Source organism: Rhincodon typus, chromosome 8 (assembly GCF_021869965.1).
Source record: "Rhincodon typus isolate 14 chromosome 8, sRhiTyp1.1, whole genome shotgun sequence".
NCBI lineage: Eukaryota > Metazoa > Chordata > Chondrichthyes > Orectolobiformes > Rhincodontidae > Rhincodon > Rhincodon typus.
Window position 1 is genome coordinate 42,158,689 of NC_063339.1, and position 21,902 is coordinate 42,180,590.

General features: G+C 37.4%; 2 protein-coding genes across 3 annotated transcripts in view; one reads left to right on the plus strand and one right to left on the minus strand.

Moving 5' to 3' along the window:
* The window catches only part of gnpnat1 (glucosamine-phosphate N-acetyltransferase 1), a 190,989-nt gene that overhangs the window by 37,040 nt on the left and 132,047 nt on the right, over window positions 1–21,902 (minus strand). The window lies entirely within an intron of this gene.
* psmc6 (proteasome 26S subunit, ATPase 6) lies at window positions 404–20,861 on the plus strand. The gene is made up of 14 exons (XM_020511898.2): window positions 404–546; window positions 4,842–4,921; window positions 5,004–5,043; window positions 5,138–5,190; window positions 10,654–10,721; window positions 11,041–11,155; window positions 11,266–11,353; window positions 12,034–12,095; window positions 12,215–12,338; window positions 12,537–12,598; window positions 14,887–15,007; window positions 15,104–15,184; window positions 20,027–20,098; window positions 20,331–20,861. The coding sequence occupies exons 1-14, from the start codon at window positions 462–464 to the stop codon at window positions 20,447–20,449; spliced, it is 1,170 nt and encodes a 389-aa protein (XP_020367487.1). The 5' UTR covers window positions 404–461; the 3' UTR covers window positions 20,450–20,861.

The window sequence follows — 21,902 nt, forward strand, 5'->3', positions numbered from 1 at the left end:
TTTACATTTGAAGCAGTACAATCTCTTCTGGAATGGGAAGGGAAGGACAGCAGAAAGAGTGACCAACTTACTTAGGGGTTGGATGTCAAACAACACAAAGCAGTTGCAGAAAATCTACAGTGAATGTGTGAGGATAACACAAGACAGACAGTACGACAGACTATGACGACAAATCTCCCAGCAACCGCAATGCTTCTTACAGGAGACTGTGAAACCTCAACAATAGTCATTGAGACATCAATATGATGTAGGTTGCTTGCCCGTTCATTATTAACGTCGGGCCAAACGAGATGTTTGGGCTCAGCCACACGACAGCCATACCACCTCTAGCCACTAGAGGCTGTACTGTTTGGAGGTAAGATACCTTCCCAGTCAGTGGCTACTCCTGCTCCAGAAGAGACTCATTGTCAAATGCGGCTGGGAGCTTCATCCCATCAGGCGGAGCTTGGTGCTGAGCATCAATGGCGGATCCGAGGGAGAAGGCGCTTCAGGATTATAGGAAAAAACTATTGGAGCACAAAGAGATCGACGGCCGCCTGAAAGAGTGTACGTTTTCCACATTTTACTCATCGTGAATGGGTTGGGGTGTGACTGCGGCTTCTAGGTTTTGTACGAACGAGTATTAATGATGCCTGATGCCGACTCGCTTTGTCATGCTGGGTAAAGCCGGGGCCGAGTGAATCGCAGCTTCAGGAGCAGCCGCACCAGTCTGCTTCTGGCCCAGGCTTCGCTCCAGTTCCCGCTGTGATTCATATTCTAAAGCACACAAGTAAAATGTAGGAAATTGTAATCCGGGATTCGGTGTGAAGTGAAAGGAGTTTGTTGTGGGCCCTATTGGAAGGGAGATGATCCCAACCATCAGCGGCTAATGATCTGGAGCCATAAATTAAAATCCTATCCCAGCACGCTGAAACTTCAAATTCAGTTAATTAAACAAATCTGGAATTAAAAATTACTGACACTTATCTCCTGACTAATTTGATAGATATTGGGGTATTTCGCGGAATAAACTGAATCCATAAGTGATTTGTATCTTTATATTTCTCACGAGTGCAATTTTTTTTAATAACATGGAGGAGCACTATTTGGTTTCGTGCCTGTACCAACTCTTTGAAAGCTATGCAAGTAGTCCTACCGCTCGCATTTCCAGAATTCGGTTCAGGATAATTTTGCTGAGGCGGTTTGGAACGCTATTTTCACGTTATTTATATTTTAATTCATTTTATAGTGTTACTTTAACTGTGCGGGACATTAACAAAGTTGAATGAAGCACTGACGGGATCTATAAAATTTTCATGTTATCAGGTCACCTATCACCTAGAAATTGACAAAGTATGTAGTGTGAAATAAAATACAAAACTAACATGTTATTCCCGATTATAATTACATATTCTTGCCTGAGTCTGTAACAAAACAATAGAAAATACTGGAAACAGTCCAGTAAGTATGTGAGGTGGATAACTAAATTAATGATTTCCATGCTTCAAGTATCTATTTTTGTTTAATTACTGATCGGCAACACAGGAAAAAGGAGCAAGAGTAGGCCATTTGTCCCATCAAATGTATCAATTTCTGTGTCTTGAGCATACTCCAGGATTAAACTCCCACATTTCTCCAGAGAAGAAAAATTCCAAAGATTCACCACCCTCTGAGTGAATATTGGCATTGAGACTGTTTTCCTTGGTTCTGGACTCATGAGCCAGAGGAAACATTGTATCCATACCTGTTCTGTCATATCCTGTGAGAATTTTGTAAGTTTACGTGAAATCGCTTCTCATTCTTTAAAATACTGGAGCACCCAGACCTAATTCTTCAGTCTCTGCTCTTGAGACAAACCTGCCATCCCAAGATTAGTTTGGTGAAACTTCAGTTTTTTTTAAATTTGCTGTGTAGATACGCTTTGTGTGGAAATTGCTTGGCAAAGCTTGTTTTGGGAAATTTTCCGTGTTACATCAAAACAGGACAATTATTCTATTTAGTAAAGCTTTTTATTTATAAAAATGTTATCACGAAGGTAGTATTTAAATGAATACATGGAAAAATGGTAGCTCGTAAATAACTTTCTTTGGCAGTGAAATATTTCATGAGCTGTATTTAGTTTTGAAGCATCTGATCAGTTTTTTTTTAATAATCTTGTGCTTCATGTAATTAAAAGGAAGCAGCAATTATTTTTAATATTATGGCATACTTGTAGCAAAATATTGTGCATTACATGTTACTATCAAATTTCTTTCAAAATCTTTGCTTCCACTATACTTTCTCCCTCCACTGTGTGATTTAACTTATGTACAGCCCAATTAACAAGCCTTTGGCAATGTGTTCTTGGTGGGTGGAATCCCGTCTCCTAGCTCGCTAGAAGATTTACACTCCTGAATAGATCTTGGAGAATATTGCCTGCTACCTCCATTAATTGCAGTTTTGTATATGTAGGGGAAACAAAGATTAAATACCAATCTTGAACTTGTATGCATTAATTACAAAGGAGAAATTTATTTTTAAATAAACTGAAGTCTTAAGTACAATAAGTTTGTGTACTTGTCTGTGAACAATGTAGCACGATCTGACAATGTTTGTGGTGTCTCAAGTAGGACAAAGTGTCTCAAAATATACTTTGCAGTCTCTAAATCCGAGATTTCTATACAGAATGTTTACATCTACAAAATATGCACATAAACACAAACTGTAAATAAAAGCAAAGTGCTGGAAAAATTTGGCAGGTATGGCAGCATTTGTGGAGAGAGAACTGAGTTAATATTTCAGGTCCAGTGACCCTTCTTCCAGTTCTAAACAGGTGAAATTGAACACAGAGAAATATCAAATAATGCATTATGGTAGAAAGAATAAGGAATGGCAATGTTAAAAAGTATACAAGAACATCTACATCTTTGATATAAAAACACAAATATTTAAAGATGGCAGGACAAGTTAAGGCTGTTTAAAAACGCAAATGTGATCCTTTAGAAATAGTGTTAAAAAAAGTGAAACCTTTACAAAATACTAGTTAAACCTCATCTGGCATATTTGATTCTTGGCACTACACTTTAGGAAGGATGTCAAGGCCTTCAAGAGGGTACAGAGAGATTCTAAAATATTTGTCAGGGATGAATAAGTTGAATTTATTTTTAATCTTTCATGAAATGAGTGTGGTGGCAAGATCTATATTTGTTGTCCATTCCCAATTGCCTGTCAGAAGGCCATGATGTGCTGCCACCTTCAACTGTTGCAGTCGAGCTGGTTTGGCATACTTGGAGTTGTTAGAAAGTGTATTCCATATTTTCATTCAGCAAAAATGAAGGAATGCTGAATAAACTTGCAAGTCAGGAACATATGTGGCTTGCAGAACTAGTAGACATGAAATGGTGCTTCCATGTCTGCTGTCCTTGTCTTAAGTGGTAGGGGTTTGGGGGATGTTGTCAAGGACCCTCTTGAGTTGCTGTAATTCATCATGTATATGGTATGACTGTGTATCAGTGGTGGAGGGAGTAAGTCTTTAAGGTGGTGAATGGGGTTCCAGTCAAGTGGGGATTGTGTTGTTTTCTTATGGTGTCAAGTCTGTAGATTGTGATTAGAGCCACTGTCATCAAGGCAAATGTACAGTTTTCCATTGCACTCCTGCCTTTTAGATGGAGGCATCCTTTGGGGAATTACTGACTGCAGTATCTGACCTACCTTCATAGTCATGTTACATGGTTAATCCAGTTAAGTTTCTTGTCAGTGGTAGCCACATGATATCGGTGGTTGTGGTTTCAATATTGGTCATGTCTTTGAATGTCAAAGGACGAATGTTAATCCTCGTTTGTTGGAGATACTTCTTGCCTGGTAGGGTAAGGAGATGGCCTAGTGATATTATCGCTCGACTGTTAATCCAGAGATCCGGATAATGTTCTGGGGACCTGGGTTCAAATCCCGCCACAGCAGATGGTGGAATTTGAATTCAATAAATATCTGGAATTAACAGCCTAATGATGACTGTGAATCCATTGTCGATTGTCAGAAAAACCCATCTGGTTCACTGATGTCCTTTAGGGAAGGAAACTGCCATCCTTACCTGGTCTGGCCTACGTGGGACTCCAGACCCACAGCAATGTGGTTGACTCTTAACTGCCCTGTGGGTAATTAGGGATGGACAATAAATGCTGCAGAGCCAGCGATGCCCTCGTCCTGTGAATGAATAAAGAAAAAAATTTGGTGAGACTGGAGGAGCTGAAGTTGTTCTCCTTAGACCAGAAGTTAGAGATATCCAAAATCATGAAGGATTTTGATAGTGAGTAAGGCAAAACAGTTTCCAGTAGTAAAATGAGATAACAAGGTGTAGAGCTGGATGAACACAGCAGGCCAAGCAGCATCAGAGGAGCAGGAAGGCTGAAGTTTCGGGTCGAGACCCTTCTTCAGAAAATGTCAGCTTTCCTGCTCCCCTGATGCTGCTTGGCCTGCTGTGTCCATCCAGCTCTACACCTTGTTATCTCAGATTCTCCAGCATCGGCAGTTCCTACTATCTCCAGTAGTAAAATGGTTACTAGTCAAAAGACATGGATTTAAGGTTTTTAGCAAAAACAGAGGTGAGCTTGAGGAAGCTTTTTTTAAAGAGTGAATTGTGATTGGGCATGTACCTGAGAGTAACCTTCAAATGAAAATAGATAAGTCTCTGAAGGGGAAAATATTATAGGGCAATGAAGAAAGAGCAGGTGATTGGAATTAATTGGAAAGCTTTACCAAAGAGCTGGCACAGGCACAAATACCATATTGTCTCCATCTATATTGTAAAAGAGAGACTGGAGGGCTTTCTTAATTAGTTTATTAATTTTGTAAAATTAAAATTCAAACTGTTTGCTTCTTTGCAGTAAGAGAACAGCTGAAAGAACTAACCAAGCAGTATGAAAAGTCTGAAAATGACCTCAAAGCTCTTCAGAGTGTGGGACAGGTAGGAGTTTGATTCTATATTAGCAAACGACAGCTATTTTTACGGTTTCTGTTGAGGATAAATGATCATTTGTTTTTCTCAGATTGTCGGTGAAGTGTTGAAACAGCTTACAGAAGAGAAGTGTAAGTATTGTAGTTTAATTGTTGGTGGCTACAATTCACCTTCACGCCAGACTTTCAGAACAACAATTAAAACTTTCTTTATTTCTTTATTTAGTTATTGTGAAAGCTACAAATGGACCACGATACGTTGTTGGCTGTCGTCGGCAGGTAAAATAATAAAAATCGTAGATGGTTTAATTACAGCACTTCCCTATTTCCCCATAAATCTCTGGCTGCACATTTTGCTTAAGTTATAAAGGGGAAAGAATTAAGTTCCTAAATTGTCAGTTGGTACCTTGAGCACATGGGTAACATAGATAAAGATAGTCTATAAGTAAATCTCAAGCCAAAAATTCCCAAGTGATTCCTTGTCTGTACTCAGTCAGCTGATGCTTTAGTTAGGGTGCTACAATTAGACTCATGGAGTTGTACAGCACGGAAGCAGATCCTTCAGTCCAACTCATCCGCGCTGACCAGATGTCCTAAACTGGTCTCGTCTCATTAGCCAGCATTTGGTCCATATCCCTCTAAACCCTTCCTTTTCAAACTCCCATCCAGATGCCTTTTAAATGTTCTAATTGTACCTGCCTCTGCCACCTCTTCTAGTAGCTCATTCCATGCCCTCTGTGTGAAAAAGTTGCCCCTCAGGTCCCTTTCCCCTCTCACCTTAAACCTGTGTCCTCTAGTTTTGGACTCCTCTACCCAGGCAAAAAGATCTTGGCCATTCACCTTGTTCATTTTATAAGCCTCTATAAGATCACCCCTCAGCCTCTGACACTCGGTGGGGGAAGCCCCATCCTATTCACCCTCTCCCTATAGTTCAAACCCTCCAACCCTGGCAATATCCTTGTAAATCTTTTCTGGACCGCTTCAAGTATAACAACACCTTTGCTCTAGCAGGGAGACCAGAATTGAAAGCAGTTTTCTAAAAGTGGCCTCACCAATATCCTGCACAGCCACAACATGGCGTCCAACTCCTATGTTCAGTGCACTGACCAATGAAGGCAAGCATGCCAAACGCCACCTTCACCCAACTGTCTACCTGCGACTCTGCTTTCAAGGAACGATGCACCTGCACCCCTAGGTCCATCTGATCAAGGTCCCGTTGTACTCTTGAGATAACCTTCTTCACTGTCTGCTATACCACTAATTTTGGTGTCCTGTGCAAACTACTAACTATACCTCTTATTTGCATCCGAATCATTTACATAAATTACGAAAGGCAGTGGACTTTGAAAGGCATTGATCCTTGTGGCACAGGCCTCCAAGTCCGGAAAGCAACTCTCTACCACCACCTTCTGTCTCCTACTTTCAAGCTAATTTTGTATTCAGTTGGCTAGCTCCACCTGCATTCCATGTGATCCAACGTTGCTAACCAGTCTACCATGCAGAACCTTGTCAAATGCCCAAATGAAGTCCATGTAGACAACATTCATATAGAGTCTACTGCTCTGCCTCCATCAGTCGTCTTTGTCACCTCTTCTAAAAACTCAATCAAGTTAGTGAGACATGATTTACCACACACAAAACCATGTTGACTATCCCGAATAAGTCATTGCCTTTACAAATGCATGTAAATCCTGTCCTTAAGAATCCCCTCCGACAGCTTGCCCACCACTGACGTATGGCACACCTGTCTATAGTTCCTTGGCTTTTCCTTACCATCTTTCTTAAATAATGGCACCAGATTAGCCACCCTCCAGTCTTCTGCCACCTCAGCTGTGGCTGTTGATGATACAAATATCTCAGCAAGGGCCCCAGCAATCTCTTCCCTAGCTTTGCACAAAGTTCTGGGGTACACCTGATCAGGTCACAGGGATTTATCTACCTTTATGTATTTTAAGATCTCCTGTTCTGTAAAAGTTCTCAGTGTTTCTGATTTAGAGAGAGGATATCATTCATTACTCACTAAGAAATTTGAGATGCCGCCCTAATCATTGTATTATATAATGGAGACTAGATTTTGGCAAATGATTACACTTGGCTATGAAAATGTAGCATAAAGTAATTTGGCAATACCTCTCAACAGGCAATAAATGAGTCTTGTCAGACTCTGCAAAAGTTAAATTACCGAACATTTATTCCTGAGAGAGATATTTCACACTATCAACAACAGTTTGTCAAGTATGAAATAGTCAGAGATAAAAAGACAAACCAGTAGGTTGAATTCTTCTTGTGTTTTCTTACTTTCCCAATTGTAGGCAATTAACATTTTAGATAATATTATCCAAACAACTACTGATCTTATCCAACTGTCCTGTTGCCTTCAAGGATTGGTGAACATGCACATTAAGATCCTTCTGATCCTCTCCCCACTAAGGTCCTACCATTCATTGTGTACTCCCTTACCATGTTAGTCCTCAAAATGAATCACCACTCATTTTTCGGATTAAACTGCATTTACTATTGTTCTGCCCATCTGACCAATCAATCTATATTGTCCTGTGGTTTAAAGCTTTCTCCCTTGTTAATTACCACATTACCAATTTTCATGCAATTGGAAAACTTGTTGATCAAACATCCTGTATTATCTAAACCATTAATCTACATTATCAACAGGAAGGGACCCAGACAGAATCGTGCAGTTTCCAGTTGTGAAACCAGCCTTTGACTATCTCCCTCTATCCCCTGCCACTCGGGTAATTTTGGATCTATTTGCCAAAGTATCCCAAATACACAAAGCTAGCATAGGGTGCAGCAGGTAATCGGGAAGGCTAATAGAATGTTGGCCCTTACTTCGAGGGGGTTGCAGTAGAAGGAAAGTACAAGGTGCTGGTGAGACAGCATCTGAAGCACTATGAGCAGTTTTGGTCTCCTTATTTAAAGAAAAGTATCATTGGAAGCAGTTCAGAGAATGATCCCTAGTATAGAGGAAATATTTTATGATCAAAGGCTACACAGGTTGAGTTCTAAAGATGGGTCATTAGACCCAAAAAGGCAACTCTGTTTTCTCTCCACAGATGTTGCCAGATCTGCTGAGTTTCTCCAGCTATTTCTGTTTTGTTTCAGATTTCCAGCATATATAGTTTCTTTGTTTTTTTTTAAAACAAGTTGGGACTCTACTTGAGTTTAGAAGAATGAGAGGTGATCTCATTGAAACATAGATTCTTAAGGGGCTTGACAGGTTAAGTGCTGAGAGGATGTTTTCCCTTATGAGAGGGTCTAGGATGAGAGGGCACAGTCTCAGAATAAATTAGTACCAATTTAAGATTGAAATAATGAGGAATTTCTTCCCTCATAGGGTTGACTGTCTTTGGAACTCATTTGTCACAGAGAGCTGTGGGGGCAGAGTCCTTGTTTAAATTTAAGGCTGACATAGACTTTTGATCAGTAGGAAATTGAGTGTTATGGGGAAAATGCAGGAAAGTGGACGTGAGGAATGTCGGGTCAGTCATGATTGTTTTGAATGGCAGAGCAGACTCAAAGGGCTGAATGGCCCAATCCTGTGCCTATTTCTTATGGTTTTCTTGGGCTCTTAGCTTCTTAACTGCTCTTCCGTTTGAGATCATAGTTAGCCTTACCAAAGTCCATATAGACTACATCCTCTGTGTTACCTTCCTCCATACATCTAGTCACCACCTTGAGAAACTCAGTAAAATCGGTCAGAAATGATCTCCCTTGATAAAGCCACACCAGTTATATTTGATTAATTCATGAGCAAGTGGAGAGTAATTCTGTCCCTTAGAACTTTTCCCCCAATAGTTTCCCTACCACTGATGTTAGAAAAGCATTGCCAGTCGTCTTGATTCTGATTAATTGATGAATTATAGTCATTTGTGGACATTAAGTGTCAAAAGAATTTCTTGTTTTATCGTTTCCTTTGTGACACCTTTTCACAAAACTATGCCAAATGAATATATTGCCCTACTTTCCTCAACAACTGTTCCTTCAGCTGTCCAAGCCTTAATGGAATTTCTTCCTTAAATATATTCACATCTGTGTGACCCCTCAGGATCCTCCTATAAAATCTCCCTCTTTGGGAAGCTTTTGGTCACCTGTCCAATTGCGATTTGTGGATGGGTGTTGAAACTTGTGTGATAATGTCCTGAAGTATCTTGGGATATTTTGCTTTATTAATCAAAACATATAAACATTGTTCCCAAAATGTTACATGGCTGCCTCTGGAAAATATCACACAATGCTCACGACTACTATAAGATGCTACACATGCATGATCATAAATCAAAGTTAAAGGTACCCCATGTTAAAATATGCAGGCCATTCGCAACAAAAAAAAATTCAGAGGAAACCTTAGATTTAAATACATGTTGTTATTACATCAGATCTATTTCCGCTTGTATATATCTTGAATTAGCTTTCAATCTAACTGAAATTCTTCTTCAAATTTATTTATGTACTGAATATATCAAAATTGTCTAATCATCTACTCCATCCGGGTCTCTGTGTAAAGTTCTTTTGTATGTAAAATAGTGTGTACGTTCTCTATTTGACAATAGTTTCAGATCTATTCATGCACAAATGTTAAAGGAAACTATATATTTGTGCCATACAACCATTGACCAGTCTTTTGTTTAAAAATGTAATTGTCTTCTAGTCCAAAAGCTTTAGCCTTGAGCATAGTGGGGGTAAAAATGCTTTCTGTTGTAACCCCCCAAATACTACCTAGACATATTTGTGATGTGGACTGTACATAATGGAAGTAGTCCTGGTAAAATTCCAGTAATCAATCAGTTTGAATATGTGTCCAGAAGGTAGTGTGTGCCACATTTGTTGTTTTAAAGTTAAAATTCTGTATGAGGTGATAGCCTGCCAAAATTGCTAAACATTGTCATTTGGATTTCTGACGTGATATGCTGAGCTCAACAATAGGACGAATGGGAAACGTTAGCAACTAAGACTGCAGAACAAATTGTTCTTCTTCATTGATGCTCCTGTTGTAGAAATATAGCTAAGATGATGGCTATATGTTAAAGGTTTGGTCCTGGACAAGATATTTTAGAATGAAACATTCCTTGGAACATAATATATCATAGAATCATGGAATAGCAGCACTGGAGGCCAGTAGGCCCATTGAGTCTATTAGCACTTTTAAAGAGCAATCCAGTTACCTAACTCCCCAGATCTTTCCCTATATCCTTGACAGTTTTCTCCTTCAAGCATTCATCGGAATTGCTTTTCAGTCTGGATCCTCAACCCTATCAGCCAGTACATTCCACATTCTAACCACTTTTTCCATTATGTTATGGCATTGCTTTTGTTCCAACTGCATTAAATTTGTGCTTCTGGCTGTAGAATCCTATGGTTTCTCTATTTTCTAGATTGAAACACTTCATGATCTTATTTTAAGAAAAAAAACTGGTCAAATTCCCCTTGGCCTCATGTGTTCTGAGGGGAACAAGCATTTATAGTAAATATCATGATACAGAAGGCACTATAATATTTTTATGAATCTATACAATCTATTTTTTATCATCTATATTACATGGTGTTTCACAGTTCCGTAATCAGATTCATTTAAAAATTGAGGAAGGAAGATGAATTCTTTTCAATGCTAATAGAGTAAAGGACAAGTTCCTTACTCAGTTTTTGAAAAAAAAACAAAAATAAGCCACAAACATGCTTTAAAAAAGTGAGTCTTCTGATTTCTTTTTTTTTGTTTAATAAATACAGCTTGAAAAAAGCAAGTTGAAACCTGGTACTAGAGTTGCCCTGGATATGACAACCCTGACTATAATGAGGTAAGTGTTGTAATATAAGCCTTTTTTCTGTAATAAAAATTAAGCTCAATGAGGCTACGTTGTAGTTTAAAATATCAACAATAAGGTGCTCATGTTACAGCCTGATACAGTTGAGTAATTCCTGCTTTCGTCCACCCACTATTCTCAGCATGTTTTGTTGTTTGAAATGCTGAGACACTTGAAACAAAAAGTTGTTAATTCTAAAGGTGCAGATTATTAAGGAGCTTCTTTATATTTATGAATACAAAAAGCTTTACTATTACAATCTAATCAGTTGTGAAGAGTGGAACATTTCAAATGCAATATGCTTATGTAATAGGTATTTGCCAAGAGAAGTAGACCCCTTGGTGTATAACATGTCTCATGAAGATCCAGGAAATGTTACTTACTCCGAAATTGGTGGATTAGCTGAACAAATTAGGGAATTACGAGAGGTCTGTATGCTAAACTTGTTGCACTAAGAGAAATATTTAACTGCTGTATGAAACTGGTTATGGCTTGTAATTCTTCTGTTTGGTTTAAGTTGAAATTGTTCTGTTTGTAGGTTATTGAGCTGCCACTTACAAACCCAGAGTTGTTCCAACGTGTAGGAATCATTCCACCAAAAGGTTGCTTACTCTATGGACCACCAGGTAAAACAAACCCTGGTGTATTTTCATTAAATAATTTCTGAATAATTAGAAATTGATCCTGTTCACTCTACTGTATTAAATTGAAATATTTAAAGAATGATTATTGGTTATATATATATTGGTTATTCTTGGTTGAGTCAAACTTAGTTGTGAATTTCCTTTAGGGAGGTACTACAAAGCGTGCCAGTGTACTTCTTTTTATTATTGAATTTGTCTTTAACTGTGCCTAGATGTAAGAATATTCACTGACCTTTGCACTTGATTCATGCGATTTATTCCACTATACAAGTAATTCTGTGGATCCCCTCTCACTGAAAAACATAGTACAGTAGAGCACCATATAATTCTGTAACCCTCCTGAACCCACTCACGTGTCAGTTTCAGCTTGGAGAAACTGTGTTTGTCTCTGCAGGAGGACAGTTATTGGAAGATTAGTATTTCATGCCTAGTAGTCCAATTAAGTGCAGGGGCATAGAGGTAGAATGTTTGACAAGCTGCAATTAGGCTGTGACCTGGTGTGCAACAGAACAACAAAGAATCTATGATCCACTTTTCATTTATTGTAACAAAACAAAGTAAAGTGGTAAAGCATACATTCCTCTTTGTTAAACATATTCTCTGTTATTAATGAGATACAAAGGAACAGAATGTCAATGTGATTTCTTTTTAATCTTTTTCAGGTACAGGAAAAACACTCTTAGCAAGGGCTGTTGCTAGTCAGTTAGACTGCAACTTCTTAAAGGTACCTCAAAAAAATCTAACCTACTGATCTCTTTGAACTAAATAGGGCACAGCAATGAATGTTGGCAAGAATAGTCCATTCATTCCTGAAATATAAAATCTTGAAACTTTTTTCAATAGGTTGTTTCCAGCTCCATTGTTGATAAATATATTGGTGAAAGTGCTCGTTTAATCAGGGAGATGTTTAACTATGCCAGGGATCATCAACCATGCATTATTTTTATGGACGAGATTGATGCTATTGGTAAGCTTGTCTGCCTCTGCCATTTAAGTTCAACGTATTAATTTTTTTTAGCAAGAATTGCCGTTCACTCTTGATTTTCTTTAAAATCAATTTCAAATTTAGAGGCAACAATCATCTTCCTTGATTCTTAACAGATAGAGAACCTAAAAAGAACTTTTCAAGTGCATTGAAACCTATTGCAACAATATTATTTTGCAGGTGGTCGCCGTTTCTCTGAAGGCACCTCAGCTGATCGTGAAATTCAGAGAACTCTTATGGAGGTATGGACAGCATATTTGTGATATAAAGTCTGAGTCATTGCAGTAGGTTTCAAAATATGTGGCATTGTGGGAAGGTTTGCCCTGGAGACCTCCCTGAAAACTTTGCCTGCCCCAGTGTTTGAATTTACCAACGAGAGTAAATTTGTCCCTGCGAACATAAATGACAGAATGCTTAAGTAACCACTCTTCCAGTCACAGGCTAGTTTTGTCCTATGCTTGCTGCTGATAACACTCAGTTCTGGCTTTGTTGTAAGGTTTCAAACCATTTTCTGCCCCTTGTTTAGGTGATAGCTTTTTGTCTGTAGAAGTGTCAGCTATTTTGAAGAAAACTTGCCAACTTACTGGTGTTTTCTTGTGGCAATCTTGTGTAGTGTGGTGAAAATTAATTGTGTTTTGTGGTTTTAGTTAAATTATGTGGTGATAATTATTGAGGACACTTCTGGTTCTCCTTCTGACAGACCAACATAAATACATAAGCTTGTGTTACTCTGTGATTACACCACCTAATAAAGAAGTTGGTAAAAATGAATAGGAGATCCTGAAAATCAAAATGTTGACCTTGAAACTTGCAAAGTGCCCTTGATAAAAGTATTATTTTGACCTTCCTTTACTGTGTCCTTTTAAATAACCCCTCAATTGTACTGGAACAATACAAAGTGATGCTTACTTCATAAGCATTTACTTCTGTTCATATCCCTTCTTAGTCTGGTAACTTCTAATCTTACAGCTGTGTTTCGTAGTGAGGTACTTTTTCTCCCTGGAGACTTTTTCTTTAGTTGATACTGGGTAAATATTTCCAGCCTTCTTTTAACACACAATGAATTTTGTCTTTTTAATCTGACTGCAAGCTTCCACCTCTATCCTGTGCAGTGAACCTCAGTCAACTCATAGTCGCTTTCTCTGTTCCAGAAACTGCCAGATTAATTTTGCCTGTATTTTCAGGGATTATTTATACCCTTCCCATATCACACCCTAACTCCATAGCAATGTAAATCACATGGGCCTTGTATTCAGGTTGAAGTTTTGATTAGATATCCCTGAGAACCCAACTCTGTCTCATCTCGGAAAGAACTCAAGTTTAATGTGCAGCTGTTTACAACCTGATATTCTTGACATTTTTATGGCATGTTTGGAGACTTGGTCTATCTGCTGTTGGCACAGTGGCTGCTGCTATTATCTCCTAGCATAAATGTCTTGCAGCACCTTCTTAATAAAACAGTCTGCTCCTTCTTCGATTCCTAACAATCAAATTAATGAGGTTTGCTGTCGGACAGAATTAAGAACAGCCACATGACCCTCTCGTTTTGCTTTAACTTAGAGACAGTTCCAAAATACAACAATCTTAATCTCATTAAAACATTCTTCGTTTATAATTTTCTAGAAATAACTGGGATTTACATTATTTAATACTTCTTATTGAAAGCTTCTGCAAATGTCATGCATTCTGTTAAGTCCTGAATTCTACATGCAAGCTTTCAGTCGTCCAGCCCTCCTCCTCATGTTATTTATCCAACTGAAAATATTTGCTTCAATAGACAAAGTTCATTATTTAGGATCTTGCTGAACACAATAGCCCTGCTTGAGTTACTTGCAGGTAAAGATAAATAGATGCAATCCAACCAACATTTTTTCATTCTGCCCTTCCTTGCATACAGCATCCATTATACTTGTGTGTACTTCTTTAGCATCTCTTACTGTATTTCCTTAAAATGTGAGTCAGTGAACACCTGTTCCGTGCACTTCTACCAAACCTTTCAAACAACAATGCTGCACTAAAGGGTAAAAGATTAATATGACACAGTTCTTTTTAGTTTGTCTCCAATCTAACAACTAACTACTGGTATGTGAATCTCATTTAGAATGGAACATTTTCATCTAAGAAATGCTGATCTAGGAGGTTGTTATTCTGGAACTGTCCCTACAGAAGAACTGAAATTGCGTATCAATATGCAAGGGAGGGATTTTTGCTATACGTGTTGGTCTATGTTAGTTTGCAATTTAATTAATTGCATCTTTGAAATGGTGAATCGTGTCTACTGTACAAATTTATAACCTCCACAGGTGAGGTCACAATCCTAACATCATAAGTTTTTCATGAGCTAAAAATCCTTTGTTCATTGAAAGTAATAATCACTTGGTAAAATAGTTTTGTGTATGAGGTTCAAAGTCAGTTTTATTCTGCCACATTAATGAGTGACATTCGTCCATGTATTAGTCCATATTTGGCTTGAGACAGAGTGTTTGTCTGACTGCCTTCATGTCAGTAACCTAACTGCATTCCTTTGCAGCTATTAAATCAAATGGATGGTTTTGATACTCTTCATCGAGTTAAAATGATAATGGCTACAAACAGGCCTGATACGTTGGATCCTGCTCTGTTACGTCCTGGTAGACTTGATAGAAAGATTCGTAAGTAACACTGTCATAGTTGAGATAGATTTTTGTTTTGAAAATCAAATTGAAATATTGCAAGACAATACAACCAAATATTCTTAACATTTCTAGATATCGAGCTTCCAAATGAGCAAGCAAGATTGGATATTCTGAAGATCCATGCTGGTCCCATCACAAAGCATGGGGAAATAGGTCTGTTAAGATCTTCTACCTTTCTATTTATGTAGACCAAGTTTTTATTAAAAAATAGAATTCTAGCTCAATTAACATTTGTTACTTTTCTGAGTAAGTTTTATGGTTTAGTAAAAGATTAATATGTGATGTGGTTTAGTGATGAAACCTCCTTTCAGTCATTGTATGATGGACCATGCTAGGACTCCAGTGTACCATTGAATTCAATGTTGTCTAAAACTGTTGTGAATATTATGGTGGGCCAAAAGGCCTGTTTCTATGATGTATGACTCTATAAATATTTGTAAGTTCTGCATGGCAGACGTTTTAAAATCTATTCAATGTGTAAATTAACAATTTTAGAAGTGAAACTAATTTTTAAAAATTTATGCTGGTAGTTAAGCACAATGTATGGATATTAAATAAATGTGCTCTGCATTACTGTCCTTTAGAATCATCAAAGAAATGTGATGGTACTGCTGGGAAAGTCCGATCCTAGAATGAAATCTGACTTGATATGCTATATTTTGTTTCTTTAAAATTAACATGGCAATCTTTCATTGAAACATAAGCGTTCAGAGCTACACATTTTGTTTTAACAATAAATAGACTTTTATTACACAAGAAATTAAATAGCAAGTTATCGAAATGTAATAGTTTGAAAGATTTCAAAATGTGACCAATTACAAATCCCCAACACCATCATTTTGCCGTTGCTCAAAACTGCAGACAAATTTTACTTTCCTATCAGTTTTTAACTTAACTGCTTATTCTCAATTCCAACTGTGTGAGCCATGAAACCTTTTCCTTGAATATTCACACAGTCAAGAGTTTAGGCTTTCTCAGTCTTTTAATAATCTGCGGGGTTCCAACCAAACAATCCTGGTCAGAGGTTTCACAGAAGACACTCTTCCATGGAAGTAACTTATTCTCTTAACTGCTCTGAACAATCCCCTTCTAGTGGGAGAAACTACACTCACATCTGACTTCAGTCAGGTCCCCAACAAGCTTTCCAATCTCTGGGTTTTTCTAAACTAAGGTCAACATTTGATTATTCAAAACCCAAAAGGAAGCTAATGACTTTTAATGTTTTTTCTCTCTTAAATAAACTTCCATCGACAAACAGGAGGCCTTGCAGCCATCTGCTTTGTGACACATGCTGGTTTAAAATCATGATTCTGGTAAGACTGACATTAACTATTAAGCACCTTCACAGAAATAAACCAACACTCAACGCCATTTGGTTGAAATCCAAACTCTCCTTTATGAAAAAAAAGGAATTATTTTATATAAATTGCAGATCTTCCTTCACAAACCAATAGCCCAGATTTTGTGGTCCATGGCAAAGTGGAGTGCATTTAAAAATGGAGGTTTCATCATTAATGACTACATTTAAAAGTACATCTCTACTTTTTTTTGTTGGCTGTGGCAGGAATTTGCTCCCCGGTTGTAGCATGGCTTTGTGGACAAAGTGAGTTGTTAGGCTTAGTGGCATGTTACAGTCCCACAAATCCATACCCTTTCTGATGTCAGGAGTTGAAAACATACCCTTTTGATGTATACTTTAAGCTTAGTGCCGGGTAATTCTTAATTGTGATATTGTTTTACACTGTCTTATTACTGCAACTTCCAATACCCACATGGCTGGCACTAAAGATCCAAGTTGGAGAAGAGCTGGGGAGATAGCAGACAAGGGAGGAATGGTGCAGGATTGTTTTGACACTCCTGTTGATTTTCTGTAGCATTATTTTTTAAAAAAAGGGAGTTGCTTAAAATTCCTTGCCAATGTTCATTTCTCAACACAAATACCAGAGCACATTGTCTGATTTATTCCAATTCTTTTCTTGTGAGACCATGTCCTGTGTCTTTAACAAAAACAGTGGTTAGAATTTTTTTAGAGCTACAAAAGTACAATGTACACCATTCCTATTTTTCCTGATTTTTAAATTGTAATTGAATTATAATTCATCTGTGATGTTACTTGGAATATGAGCTGTGCACCTGCCCTCGTGTTTTATCAATGAATCCCACTCTTTGTCAAGTTCTGATGATAGCTAGTTTCAGCTAAAAAGTTAAAACTGAATATATGGAACTTATACGTGAAGATTAACGAAAAACAATACTTTTGCACACTATTTCTTAGGTCCTACAGTGCCAGGCTCTTGTCCTTGCTGACTTATTTCATTTTTCATCTTCACTGTCTGTATTTTGAATTCCTTGGCAGAGAGCATTAAAGAAAATAAGATGAGAAAAAGAGTATGCCTGAAAAGGCGCACCATCTAGCGTAGAAATTTGAGCTATCCCCCTTACAGCTGTGTTTTGCAACTTGTTATGTACATGGAAAAATCCCCCTACATTTCCAGGATTTAGGCACACATTATTTCACACCTGTTACTGTGTTTACACATTCTAAGGACATTAACCCTATCTGCTCCTGTACTATCTAGTTACATCCAGAGCTTCAAAATAACACCCACAGGTTTTAGATACAGTATATTTAAGGAAAATAATTTGCATTTGTCAGTTGTCATGCAAGTTTGAGCATGTTGTGAACCTGATGAAATAATAAAATGGCTATGACTGTCATTTTTAACATTAGACCCACTTGCACAAGTACTTTATAGTACAGAAACCTGTTTTGTCCTACATTTTTAATATTTTAAAAAGCACAGTATAATAAATGACTTTGGATTAAAAAAGAAGACAGTTTAGTATCCTAAGGAAGTAACAAAAGAAAGCATTTTCCACTTTTATCCCTTAAGGTTTCAACCTGCATTCTGAAGATAGCAATGAAACCATGCAGGATCAAGTTTACATCTATCATGAATGAGTGTAACATACTCCATAAATGGAGTTCTTTGAGGAAGAAACACATGCTGTGGATAAAGGCGAAACTGGTGGATGTAGTGCACTTGGGTTTTAAGAAAGCTTCTGATAAGCTGCTACATCAAAGGTTATGTGGAAAATAAAAGCTAGTATAAGGGATGGCATACTTTCACGGATAGAAGATCAACTGGCTAGTGTGAAGCAGAGAGTAGGCATAAATGGGTCTTTTACAGTTTGTCAAGATTTAACAAGTGTGCAACACAAATTGTTGCTTGAACTTCACCTGTTCACGATTTCTTTACACGCACAGAAACACACGCTCTTTTATTTATTATATAAAAATATGTGTATCAGGAGGTATGATTTCCAAATTTGCTGTTGGTGCAGAGGTCGGAAAGTGAGTTGCGAAAACACGAGGATACAAACAGGTTAAGTGATTTAGGCAAACGTGCAAAATTGAGCATATGTGGGAAAATGTAAAACTTAATTTCAGCGGGAAGACGATAGAAGCATATTATGTAAATGGTGAGAGATTGCAGAGCTCTGGGATGCAAAAGGATCTGGGTATTCTTGTGCTTAAATTTTAAATGGTTAATGTGTAGGCACAGCAATTAATTAGGAAAGCTAATAAACTGTTATAATTTATCAGAAAGAAAATTGTTTAGAGAAATGGGGAAGATATACAGGGTTTTAGTGAAACTAAATCTGGATTATTGTGCCAAGTATTGGCCATTATGTGTAAAGAAGGATGTAAATACTTTGGAGACAGTTCAGAGAACTGTTCATTAGCTAGAATGTGGGTATTTGTCTTGAGGGAAAGTTGTACAGGCCAGGCTTGTATCTACTGGAGTTCAGAAGATTTGAAGTGACTTGTTTGAACCAGTCAAGATCTTGAGGGGTCTTGGCGTGGCAGATATGGAGAGGATGTTCCCTCTTACGGGAGAATCTTGAACTTGGAGTCACTTCTAAACATCAGGGATCACCCATTTAGAATAGGCAAAAATTGTTTTCTCGTACAAGACCGTGAGTCTTTGAAACATTCTTATTGGAAAGATGATGGAAGCAGAGTCCTTGAATGTTTCTATCGCAGAGGTAGATAAAAGTCTTATTAAGCAAGGGGTGAAAAGTTATCAGAGGTAGATAGGAATGTGAATTTGAGGTTACAAATGGATCAGTCATGATCTTATTCAATAGAGGTGTAGGTTTGTGGGATGGAATGGTCAACTGCTGCTCCTAAATAGTCTATGTAATTAATATGCAATTTTTAAAATAAATCAAAGGTCTGATGAAGAGTCACCAGACTCAGTTTTCATTCTGTTTTCTCTCCACAGATGCTGCCAGACCTGCTGAGTTTGTCCAGCAATTTGTTTTTGTTTCAGATCATTCTTTAAATACGTAGCACTGCTAGCATCCTTTTAGTACTTGCAGATTTAGTTATTAAATTCAAGAAGAGTATTGCTAATGTATAATAGCTGGATGTTATGCATTATTGCTGATGTATTTGAAGGTAGGGGGCTTATAAATGGAGGGTGTGGTAGCTTGTTTCCAACCATCTCCCAATTTATGGGAATGGCTGAAGGACAGGTGAAGGTTAGGGGCCTCCATTAATGGCCACCTAAGTGCCCTTTTCCACAAACACTGGTGTTTTACCTATAAAAGCTGGGGCCTGCCAACTGCCTTCTCTTTAATCAAACTTCTGTAGCCTTCTCTTATTCAGGCACTGACTGTAGTCTCTGCAGTGACCACTACTCTAGCACTGCAGAGTTGCCGCCCGATCGATTTGCCGCCCGGATGTGGGCACAAGTGTTGCCATCATCTGACTAATACCTTGCAGAGAGTAAAAATGGCTGTGAGGCAGGGAACATGGTACACTGCAAAACCCACCCTGGGGATAGATGTCAAATGCTGCCAATCCAGGATCAAACAAAGAAAATATTTATAACACAATTTTAACGATGACTTTATTTACCTTTTTATAAATTGATTCATATCATTAAACTTATTCAAGCTAAAGCATCTTTTTGGTAAATTTTACAGATTATGAAGCAGTTGTCAAGCTGTCAGATGGATTTAATGGTGCAGATTTGAGAAATGTCTGCACTGAAGCAGGTATGTTTGGAAGTCATTTAAACTTTTGAGTAGCCATTGAAATATATTTAATCCATTTATTATATATGTGCACTTTCTTCTTCATTCGTGTGATGTAAAGAACAATCTGAAATGACCTATAATGAACGCAAAATGTTAAGATGTAATTTTTTTGGACCAATTTGTAATCTTATGAGTTTTTGTAATCTTATGAGTTGAAAGTAAATATGTATTTCAAACTTCTCTTGTTTAGGTATGTTTGCTATCCGTGCTGATCGTGACTATGTTATCCAAGAGGACTTTATGAAGGCTGTTCGCAAAGTTGCTGACTCTAAGAAGCTAGAATCCAAGCTTGACTACAAACCTGTATAAAATAGCCCACCTTTTTAATCTTAATTGTACAGTTTAAAAGGGTTTAAAAACATATAAACCTTAAATGGCAGAGGAATCTGATGGTGGCTCTATCGTGTCATTCATTACAAGTGTATATCTGTATGCTGCAGACAGTAGGTGACTACTAACTTTCGTGTTCTGCTGCATTATATACGTACTGACTTTTTTTTTAAGCCATAGTTTGGCTGTTGAAAAAATATTGTGTTGAAAATGATTTTGAAAAGCAAGTGTTAGCACCGAGACAGGTCTGTCTTAACAGTGTAATGCATTCTCTTGTATACAAATGACACTTAAAGCCTTTGTGGTGTGATGGTCAAAATACAAGTTTATAGATTTTTGATGAATTTGATTCATTTTCCCTAGGCCTCAATAAAATTTAAATTTACAAGAATATGACCAGCTATTTGTTGAATATTTATATAACACTTACAGATCTCCTGTGGCATTTTCATGATGAATCAGAAGTTTTATAAAGGCGTATTTTGTTAGCGTTAACCGAGGACAATGATTTATCAACATTGGAAACAGACCTCTGGGAAGAGGATCGAGGGTATGGTATGACAGGGTGTAAAATTGGACACTGGTGTTGCAGAATTTGAGATGTGCCCCTAGAAGGACTTGGACAGACCACTTGCCCTTTAGTGTACTGTTAAAATGTTGGTCAACTTATACAATATTTAATAGCAATAAGTTTCCAAAAGAAATATGAAAGATTTTCATTTCATAATTACTCAGTTTCTAGGCTTTTGTACAAAGACTTCATTTAGCCTGATCACTTATTCTGAAGAGAGTGTGTGTTTTAGCTAAATATGTGTAAGCAGAATAGAAATGAGTGATTATAAAAGAAAGATAAACAGTTTTCTGTGAATAAAGAAATTATGATTATAAGTGCTAATGATGACGGATGTTTTCTCGGTTTTTAAATATACAACAGCATTAAATAAATATAATCAATTGTCTGAAATTAAAGCTTTGAGAATTAAATGTCAATGTTAATTTGAAGTCTTCGACAGAGTCAAATTTTCACAGGGTGAGAGGGCATGCCCTTCTATGTGTCAGCATTTGCTGATGCACAACTTTTGCAATCAGAGACTTTAAAGTGCATAAACTCAAAACACACAAATATATATAGTGAAAAAATCTGTCTAATTGTTGAAGTAATGAAAAATGTCAGTAATGCCCAGGTTGTTAAGATTGGTGAAGCCTTAAAGTAAAAGTTTATAGAAACATATTAAAAAGTCACTCGAAGTATTATTACACAGATTTTCTTTAAGCTTTTTGTGGATTCTTAATTCAAATTACGAATGATTTTTTTTTGTTTTGAAAAATATCCGATACGATTTGTTTGAACCATACTTCCTAGTAGAAATATTTAATTTTTAATTATACCTGGTGTGAAGGATAAAAATTGGCACAAACTGGTTGTATGAAC